Genomic DNA, 10,588 nt, shown 5'->3' with positions numbered 1-10,588 from the left:
CGGGCGGGTGACCCGAACCAAAGGTAATTTTTAGGTCGGCCTTATGTAGTATTGTCACATGCAGTGTCTACAATAACACAAGTACTATACAATATATGCATTTATAATTTCAGATCAGCGAATAATATAGGAGTATTCCAAAGATAGGCATTTCATTGCCATACAAAAGAATTCCATCTGATTTTTTTTCCATTGAAGTGCAACTATATCGTATACAAAACATTGAAAGAACATGCCGCTGGTGATTTTCTGCGGCTTCCCTAGCAGTGGAAAGAGCTCTCGGGCAGCAGAGCTGCAGCAGTATCTGTTTAGAGAGCATCCTGAGAATTGCGTGCATCTCATCAGCGATCACACGCTCGGTGTCGATCGGAACTTGGTGTTTGCCGATGCGAGGCAGGAGAAGGAGCACCGGGCGGCACTGAAGGCCGCAGTGCAGCGCACGATCGACAGACATGCTGTCGTGATCCTCGACTCACTAAACTACATCAAGGGCTTTCGTTACGAACTGTTCTGCGTTGCCAAGGCCGCACAGACGCCGAGTTGCGTGGTGCACTGCGACGCAGCGGAGACCGTTGCTGCCGCGTGGAATGGAGCGCGGGCGGAGGCTGAGAGGTATGATGACGACATCCTACACAACATCGTCGCAAGGTTCGAGACGCCGGACGGACGCCATCGCTGGGACTCGCCGCTGTTCTCCGTTCATCCGGGGGACGCAATGCAGTGTCATCTCATATGTGATGCTCTTCTCCAGCGAAAAGCACCACCTCCGAACATGGCAACGCAGTCCCAGCCACTGTCGTCTACGAACTTTGTGTACGAGCTCGATAGAGTGACGCAAGGCATTGTCGCTTGCGTGTTGGATTCGCAGAAAACCAGTGTCGTCGGCGACAGCGTTCACGTACCAAGTTCTGAGGAGAAAGTTGAGTTAGTTAAGACGATGAGCATGGCGGAGCTGCGTGGGCATCGAAGACGGTTTATATCATACACCAAGACTCATCCGATGGATATCAACAAAATCGGTCCTGCTTTCGTGCAGTTTTTAAACAATAGCATTAGGTAGAGGAACAGTGGCATCCAATCCTTTCTTTAGACATCTGGCAAAAATTTCTACTGTAATGTTTGCTTTGCTATCGTTAGTGTTAACTTTACTAAATAATGTTTTAAAAGTTTCCCTTTATTAGTAACTGTTGTAGTACATTGGTTAATCTATGTTCATATTATGATGTTTAACAAATTACAATTTTAGATGAATGTAGAAATGTCAGTTGACATTGTAGTAAATAAAGCAATCAATAAATACATGATTAGATGTATGTTCCATCTTTGTCACCTGTGTTTTTAATTATGCGCATTAAAATTAATTCACATAGACTGGAATTTCTATTTCTTATTATATTAATATTTCTGTAACTCTCAAGCTCTATTTTGATGCAGAAAATTTGCTTATTGCTAAATGACAAAAGAATTCGATTACTGGCGCAGTTGGGCTAATGCTCCATTAGGAGTTCCCAACTTTGATATCATTAATGATTAATGATTGATAACCCTAACCCTAACCTAAATGACATTAAACCACAAACTAATATATGACCATGACCATGTATATATATATATATGTTATTATGACCATTAATGACATTAAAGTTGGGAACACTAACACTCCTAATGCGTAATGGAGTATCACACCACAGTTGGAGCAAAAGCATAGTTAGTGACAGTTGCTATAATATTAATTTGATGCAGGACAACTTATGTTGCTAAAGCTAAATTGGGTGGTAATACTATTTATTTTAATTTAAATGTATTTCCATGTACTTATTAGTACTTTTTTACTTTTATTTATTGATCTGACAAACTTGTTAGATGATTAGATCAGTGCACACACCGCGCCGCACGATGGCGCTGGTATCGACAGCACCATCTAGTGGCGAGCGAAGTCTAGAGAAAATAAAAACAATGTGAACCGATGTTAGTTTGTATCGCTGATCGCAAAACGTTGTGAAAAGCTCAAGCTGAGGCTAACCATACGTAAGTTTTACCACGATGTTTGTGATATGTCTGATATGTAAAGAGGTCTTAAACCGATTCACTACTCACTAGTCTAGCGCTCAGTGTTGGGAAAATGAAAATGGAAACTTTTTATACTGTACCGTACACACTACACAGTACAGTGGGTACTAGTACTACTAGTAGTAGTAGTAGTAGTACTAGTAGTAGTAGTCCTACTAGTACTATCGTACTACTAGTACTACTACCTTAGTTACCTACACGGCCGGTGTAACCGGTGGCACTTTGTCGAGCTGAGCAATGTTGGACTCTCTCCTGCTGGATTGCAGGCTCCTGGACTGTGAAGAATTCGTTATAGTCGTATTGTATCACGTGTAATCAATGTACTGACAGTTAGCTTTGTTGATAGTTTTATACATTTATTTTTAACCGTAGTGTTAATAATAATAATAATAATTATTATTTCGAGTTTCCTCGGGAAGTTGTTATTATTTCTTTCTGTAGGGGTCGCCACTCCTTTCTGTCCGCCAACAGCGCGGCTCAAGGAGAGAGAGCATGTCCAGTAATAAACATCATCCTATCCTATCACCGTCCTGGACATCATCTCTATCTTTGAATCAACAGCGCTATATAGCTACAGCGAATGGCACTGAGGGTGGTCACAGCCAGAGTTTGTTTTTGCGCCCTCAGTGGTTCTTTTACGTCCTCATTTGCCTTTCGTATTACTGGAGACGGGACCGCCATTTTACGTGGTCATCCGAGCCACGTGAGATTCACAGTCTCCAATGTTGAGGGACAGGTTTTTACACCTTGATAAAATTTACTGCCCCGGCCGGGGATTGAACTCACAGCCTTCAGTGGACAGTATACGTGGCCTAACCACTAGGCTACGACGGCATCTTTAAACCGTAGTGTTACTGTTTATTGTTGCAGTACAGGATGGCTGACGAGGACTTGGCTCGGGAAAGTGATGTTGGGAATGAGCATACCAATGAGAGGCCAATTGTTACAAGTAGAAGTAATGATACTACCGATGAAAATGGAGGTAGAACAATTAACTCAACTATAATGTAACAAATGTGCCTCACGTACTCCTCATTATGTAACGACAGTAACGTTATACATATATAATATCATTTTAAGGATATAGAGTTAAGTGTTGTCACACAGGATTTCAAATCAAGCTAGCAGTGAAATAATATATCATTGATATAATTATTGAAAAGAAATATTTGTGAATTGGAGTCGTTTGTTATAGGAACACCAGAATCAACAAAGAATCAAGGTTCATCAGAGGTTAAAGAGATATGGCCACTATATCTCGCACACACAATGTCCTCATGGGTACATATATACATTTAAGCATACAACTTTTAATTGCATTGCATAAAATGCATAAATATTTACTTGTAGCTATAAATACTGATAGTAATTTCTCATGTATTTCAACGTTTCAATCAATAGTAATGTACTTAGCCTAGCATGAACATATCTATAGAGGGAACATGTAAACACAGTATAGTATAGTATAATACTATAATATAGCACATTCTATAGACACATAAATTGTGCTATTATCACTTACCTTTCTTCTTACGATGCCTGTTGCTAAATTCACAAACGTCATTCAGAATATCGTTTCCTGGAATGCCTATTTCATCATACTAGTTTTCACTTGTTTCAGGGAGACAGAATGTGGAAATTTTCCGTTGGACTATTCCTGGTGATATTGTCTCAGGAATCTTTGCGTTTAGTAGCAACGTATGGTTTTGCAAATGGCCTCTGCATCCTCATTCTCGCAGCTGTTGTTGGTGACTGGGTTGATCGGACACCGAGACTGAAAGGTAGACGAAATAACAAGACTTCAATAACTTTTCCTGTGTTGCTGTCATTCAGATATCTTGTGCTTTACTTAAGGTAATTGATAAAACATAATTTTCCTTATATTAATTTTAACAGAGAGACAAAATATCTGTTGTTTGTTTTCTTTCCAGTCATACGCTACTCTCTATTCATCAATAACTTCACCATCTGCATCAATGCGCTCAGCATCCTTATACTGATGCGGTACACGGAGATTCTCCGGGAACCGGGAAACGCATGGGCAATGTATCTGTTTGAGGCTGTGATCATAGCTCTAGCGATCGTCAGTCAACTGTCGTCCATGGCAATGCAGATCAGTATGCAACGTGATTGGGTGGTTGTCATAGTCGCCGGTAACAAGTCCAAGCTTGCAAGTTAGTAATCTCTTTCTTATTATCTGTTTTCCAATATCGCTGTAGATGGTGTTACTTGGTTTTTAAAGCGATGTCATGTGTATGTCAAAAACCCTGTATATTTCATAAGTGTCATTCATTTGAGGCTCATGTTCTTTTTAGAATCAACTGTACCATTTTAAGTTAATAGTGAAAAATATTCGTTACACGTTTTTCTGAATGCGTATTTCGTGCAGTAGCCTGATTCAGGTTTCAGTAGCCATCAAGAATGTACCAGTTCATACAAGGAAAGATGGGATTGATATGTAATGTGTGATATTATAGGTTATCGTTATTTACTCTGTAGACATCAATGCGTGGATGCGTAGGATTGATCTGACAACCAACATCCTCGCTCCCATTGTCGTGGGACAGCTGATGACGTATGCATCAATAAAGATCAGCTGCATCGCCATCGCTGGCTGGAACGTTGTTTCCATGGCTGCAGAGTACTGGTTAATATGGATGCTGTACAAGAGTTTCCCACAGCTGGCAGTGAAGAACCTGAGATTGACAAAAACCAAAGGTATAATAATGCGGTCACGATTTTTTACTTCTACGGATGCAGCAAATACTTAGCAGTTATGGAAAACTACATTATATTATTACGTCGTGGTAATGCATGGTCTCACAACATTTCATCTTGTCATTTTATTGGACTATAGTTTTTACTGGTCACTGAAAATGCATACCCCCGCGTTTCTAGTTTTTGGTTTAAAACTGCATGTCAAACTGTCTTACAGTAGGCACTGATAATGCTGGAGCAATTGACCCCCAGAGCGAGCCACTTCCTACACCTGAACACAAGGCTCTAATGTCCGCTGAAGGCAGGGACAATAATGGCTGCTCTACTGACACGGGGGAGGCAAAGCCATGCACTTTACAGGCAGAAGGACAGCGAGTATCCTACATTAATAGCGGAGAATCATCGTCAGTGAAGATTCCGTTAGATAGACACAAAGACCAAGAGGACAGAGGTAAAATTATCAGCGTGCACATAATAGGGCTTCCGGTGACCTTTGTGCTATAGAGGTGACTCTGATTCTAACTTAAATTCCTGACTGTAAAATGCATGAAGTAAAAGTTTATTTTGTGGGACTCGTTTAATGCTACGGAATTGCTCACTAAGCACATACTATCTGTTCTTGAAGGCGATTTTTCCCCAGTCGATGACGTTCCAGCGTATAGTGGAGGAATCCTGGCTCTGACAACAGATCAAGATGATCTACCATACAAAGAAACTGTAGTGAAGCTGCAGAGTCGCAAAGACAAAGGTATGAATAGTGTTAACGATAAGTCATAGCAGTCTTTAAAAAATTCTGATTAGTAATAATGTTAAAATAAAATGTATTGAGTTAAGTGACAAAAGCTTTATTGAGAGCATGACATATTTTTTCATTTACCATTGTAGGCTTGATAGTATTTGCTAGATTTTGAGGTTGCTATTCTGGTTTTATACGTGCGATCTGCATTGATTCCTCGACAGTTTGCTGGGGTGGAAAGTGCTCGGTGTTCGTTGCGTGGTATAATGCCTGGTACACGTACTTGCACCACTGTGTGGCACCAGCTGGCATCGGGCTTGCTTTGCTCTACATGACAGTGATTGGCTTTGATAGTGTAACAATAGGTAATTGACCAACCTGTATCCCATCAGAAAATTATTTTAGTACCTAAACTTAATTTGCCCTTGCCCTTCAGGTGACATATACTATTAGCTGTCACGTGTTAGATAATCTTGATCTTTGTTGAGCAAGTAAAAGGACTTGAAAATAATAATGATAATAATGAAAATAATATATTAATGCAATAACATATAAATAATATATTAATATCGCATATTATTATATATAATATAATACCTAGTGATTCGCAGTGAAATGTTGCCAAGGCTAATCTCTGAGACTTAATTCTTGTCAAAAATAAACCTTCAGCTACTATGTTGTGAATTTGCAGGTTATGCCTACAGTCAGGGCTTATCAGAGTCCATGCTCAGCATCATGATGGCTCTGGGATCAGTGACAGGCATTCTGGGGACCATCTGTTACCCGTTCGTCCGCAGGAGAATTGGTGTAGAGCGCACCGGCCTATTCGCCTTCTTCTTTCAAGTAGGTTGACCGTCACGTGGATTATCTGGAATGTCTCCATTCAAATATTTTCGTATCGACATGAGCTGAGATTGCCACCTCTTCGGTGAAATGATCTTGCCGGTGCATTTAGCACACGCTTGCTGATGATGTGGAGGGCGTGTAAAATGTTTTGCGAAAATTTCCTCTTCTCAACTGTCCGTGGACATCCTTAAATTTTGTTGCAGACTTTCCATAGTTGTTATTAGGTCTACGTAATCGATCGCAATGTTGGGCCAAGCTCGTAAATGGCCCGCACAATTTACTTACCTGTTAAATTTAGCATCAATTAACCGTGCCTCTGCAAGTGTTTGTTATACGTTGCTATCTTGCAGCTGAGCATGCTGGTTATATGCCTGGCATCTGTGTGGGCGCCTGGAACGCCTTTCAACCTGAGTCATGTTGAGACGGTCACAGAGCGGAACGACTCCTTGCCCGTCCGGAAGAGCTTACGCGACAAGTCTGTTCTAATGGGCGACAGCAGTAGTTCGTTTAACGTCAGTGAGGAAGACTACGTCTTTACGACTGCATCACCGTCAGCCACGACTGTTGAGGGGCAGGTGGCTACCTCCATGCCAGGCGTCAGTGTTCCAAGCGTTCAAATTTCCATCATACTGTTCCTCGTGGGAACTGTTCTGTCACGATTTGGTGAGTTGTGTTTCTCCCTGCATCGAATTCCCGTGCGTATCATACAGATTACAGCGTCGGCTTTGATTACTCTATCACTGCGATTTGAATGTGCCTCTGTTGACATTCATATGAACATATTTACAGAAGGGCACGGAACTGTGTGGGGCTGTCTGCACAATATCTAAGTTGATGCATGCATTCATGCACCTGGAAGGCATGTTTTATCAGCTCTTGATATGTGTGTGTGTGTGCGTGTGCGTGTGCGTGTGCGTGCGTGCATACGTGTGTGCACGAGTGCATGTGCGTGTGTGTGTTGCTTGCACGTGTACATGTCTGTGTATAAATGCTTAAATTCTAATGCATTTCTCTTTCCCCTTCTCTCTCTCTCTGCTGCAGGACTGTGGCAGATCGATCTGTCGATGACTCAGATCCTGCAGGAGAACGTTAGCGAGACAGAGATAGGCATTGTCAACGGCGTGCAGCATTCGCTCAACATGTGCATGGACATGTTGAAGTTCATACTAGTCATCCTGCTGCCGAGTCCGCACCAGTTCGGCGTCCTCATCATCCTCTCCTTCCTGTTTGTCGCTTTCGGCTGGCTCTCATACACCATCTATTCACGAAAGGTCAGAGGTCACCTGTTCCACTTTGAGAAGCTGAAGGCGTCCTGCTTGCCACCTGAGAAGCTGAACGATGCTGTCATGGTAACGGAGCGACAGGCGGACATGTTCCTGTCCGAGCGCAGCTTGAATCCCACGGCGTAGCGGTGACGCGTTGCCATGGTAATGCGGTTGACGTGTAAACATCGTGTTTGTCATTGCTTCATGCCGTATTACAATGTTCACGACGTATTTATATTGTATTTATCATGGCTCCATATTACATCTATAAAAAACAATATGAAGATCTGCCTGGTGTTGATAAAGATAAAGTATGTTGTGTGTTCATATGGTTGTATTAAGTATATGTATATGATAAGAATATTTTTATTTTTAATAATCATATTATTGTAAAGTTACTTGTATTGACCCAATCTCATTGCCTTTTGATTAAAATGGCTCATTTAAAAGACATCTCTCGAACAGTCTACCAAAATCTGTCGTTCATCGTAGTAACTTGTGCTAGAGGAAAACCCTACTATGTCAGAAATCTCAGCTACACACTTTGTAATTTCTTTATGGAACCACCTGTCCTAATTAATGACTGATGTTGGTATAAGAATGATTGGTGTTGATCAAGGTATCCCTCTGAAATGTCACATTGCTGGCATGTGGCCTAAGGAAATGGAGACAATTGATGATATCGTAAGCACGTGACACCTTGCTGGTAACATGTGACTGTCGCTTGTGATTGCTAGATATATTTTAAATGATTGAATCTATTGAAATCATAACTTTTTACAAGCACTAACTGCGCAATCTATTGTTTATTTAGTTGAGCAAGTTGATTTCTAATGTAGAAGTATTACTACACTGCACGGTGCGCGAAACACAGTGTATGCGTAATTTTATGTGTAATAATGAATACCTTTTCTGACTGCAGTTATAATTGAGGTAACCTCAGGTGTCCAGGCTAGTGTGTGTGTGAAGGGTCTGAACAGTAATCATGAGCAAGCCTGGTTCTATGTACAGGGGGACACGTGAACGCCATGTTCGTATACTCGAAGTAAAAGTATTTTGATTATAAATCTCCAATAGACCATTTGCAAGTTTTCCCATTCATTTACATATACAGGAATACAGGATATATTATATTATAGCCCTTGTAAGAAGCTGCCTTAAAAATTGTGAGTGATTTGTAGGCATTTCACGTGATGTAGATAGTTGGTGAAATTTACATATCAGCCTAGCTTAGATATTTTGTTGTGAATAAGTTTTTATTTGCCAGAGCTTGATTTGACTTATAGGTTATGTTATTCATCTTCACTGTGTAGAATGCAATGGGTTAATAAGACTAGATTTGGCTGCAAGGCTGCTGGCTGCAAGGACGCCATTATATACATTTGTCACGTGCAAGTATTTTAAGACAATTTTTTAATACAAGTCTTTCACTATGGTTAAACTGTTTGTTAAAGCTCCTTGGTAATGCATCGTGTGATTGTGTCAATATTATAACGTGAGATGATGGCCATGGGAAGACCACTCGTGACTCGTTCACTTATGATAGATAATTCGATTATGAAATTTTATTGTTTTAGGTTAGGGCACTTTCCCTGACAGCTATTATGTGCCTAGCTGTACACGTGTAGGCCTTTTGCTCGGCCACTGGTTCTTACTGTGTCCTAGTGAATCGCTCGCTACACAGCCGCCATGAGCCGTGATTGTATCAAGTCGATCTCATTCAACTATTGTCGTACTTAATTGTCCGGTAATGATATTTTGTGGCTGGAGAATAATGAAGAAATGTCAGAAAACCTGTCTTTTTTTCAAAAGAAAATAAATCTTTACTTTCCCAAAACTTGGAGGCATAACTACAGTTTGCTTTCACAAATTATACAGTGATTAAAATGAAAAGGTATGCATTTTACACATCGAGATTTAATTAAATATGGCTGTTTCCATAAATACTTCTGTTCCTTGTGCAAAAACAGAAAGCTGTGCTTGCATAAGTACTTACATCATTATTCTGCATTTGGAATAAAAGCTGTGATATAATTTTATCATAGTTTGAAGAAGGAATTTCCCGAGTGAACTTTCACAAGACGTCAACAGTCAGTTTGATCCTACTACTCCCCCCCCCCTCCACGCATCTCCCTAGAAACCACGAACCGGGACACAGATGAACATGGCAACCACCGTTTCTCCACTGTATCACCACTACCACGCTAAGCGTTGATAAAATTTCCTAGAGCAGCCGTGCACAGATAGCGAGATAGCAAGAGCGCGCGCGACAGAGAGAGAAAGAACGAGAGATCTAGAGAGAAAGATAAGCAGCTTACTCCTGCCTGCTTCACTGTGACCTCACCTGCTTCGCCGTGACGTCACAGTAGGCTGCCGAACACTCCACTGTTGACAGACGCCTTGGTGTGACGTGTAGCCAGCCGCGATGTGTCTGACAGCACCCCACCCCCCCAGCGTGATCGCCCCAGTACGACAGACAGAAGAAACCCTTACAGTTGATACCGACCACGCTACTACAAAGCATCTTTAATAGTCGTGTAGAACCTTTAGCGACAGTGCAGACGCATACAGAGGTGAAAGGCGACGTACAGGGGTTCTCGAGCCGATACAGACCAGTGCTAATATACACGTCAGCGCCCCCTGGTGTGCTGCTGCTGCTGTCGGCGAGTAGTAAGACAGTTAGTGTTATATCGTGTGAGAAGACGTGTTATATCTGGAGTTACTCGAGAATCGTGACGTGTTGTCTGGCAGGTGATGGGGCGGTTTGTCATGCTCACAGATCTCGCTTAGCTGTGTTGGTGCTGCTAACACAGCCAGAATTAACAACTACACCGGGTAAACTGTGGCGCCATCTCTGGGCAGCGACAGCACGTACATGAAGAATCATTGTCGTTCACGTGCGCACGTACTAGGTCGGGGGCCTCGGGTTCGAAACGGTTCCAACTGTCTGCTT

General features: G+C 41.7%; 2 protein-coding genes across 6 annotated transcripts in view; both read left to right on the top strand.

The window, feature by feature from the left end:
- The window catches only part of LOC106805509 (protein KTI12 homolog), a 1,745-nt gene extending 368 nt beyond the window's left edge, over nt 1–1,377 (top strand). The window contains exon 2 of the mRNA XM_014807129.1: nt 114–1,377. Within this exon, the coding sequence (XP_014662615.1) occupies nt 233–1,060 (828 nt within the window). The 5' untranslated portion in view covers nt 114–232 and the 3' untranslated portion in view covers nt 1,061–1,377. The remainder of the gene's footprint in view (nt 1–113) is intronic.
- A 540-nt stretch (nt 1,378–1,917) lies between these two features.
- LOC106805499 (solute carrier family 40 member 1-like) lies at nt 1,918–9,795 on the top strand. Of its 5 annotated transcripts, none has more exons than XM_014807113.1 (12): nt 1,918–2,028; nt 2,941–3,052; nt 3,266–3,351; nt 3,692–3,851; nt 4,002–4,244; nt 4,570–4,788; nt 5,006–5,239; nt 5,414–5,536; nt 5,749–5,889; nt 6,216–6,367; nt 6,721–7,033; nt 7,412–9,795. In XM_014807113.1, the coding sequence occupies exons 2-12, from the start codon at nt 2,947–2,949 to the stop codon at nt 7,777–7,779; spliced, it is 2,145 nt and encodes a 714-aa protein (XP_014662599.1). In that variant the 5' UTR covers nt 1,918–2,028; nt 2,941–2,946; the 3' UTR covers nt 7,780–9,795. The 5 variants fall into 5 exon arrangements, with proteins under 5 accessions (XP_014662599.1, XP_014662600.1, XP_014662601.1 ...); XM_014807114.1 differs by having other exon boundaries at nt 1,918–2,030; nt 2,945–3,052; XM_014807115.1 differs by having other exon boundaries at nt 1,918–2,030; nt 2,940–3,052; nt 5,009–5,239.
- The last annotated feature ends 793 nt before the right edge of the window (nt 9,796–10,588 follow it).

This window comes from Priapulus caudatus, unplaced genomic scaffold (genome assembly GCF_000485595.1).
Source record: "Priapulus caudatus unplaced genomic scaffold, Priapulus_caudatus-5.0.1 Scaffold115, whole genome shotgun sequence".
Classification (NCBI taxonomy): Eukaryota; Metazoa; Priapulida; class Priapulimorpha; order Priapulimorphida; family Priapulidae; genus Priapulus; species Priapulus caudatus.
Note: the sequence above shows the minus strand (reverse complement) of the source record. Positions and strands in the feature narration are given on the sequence as shown.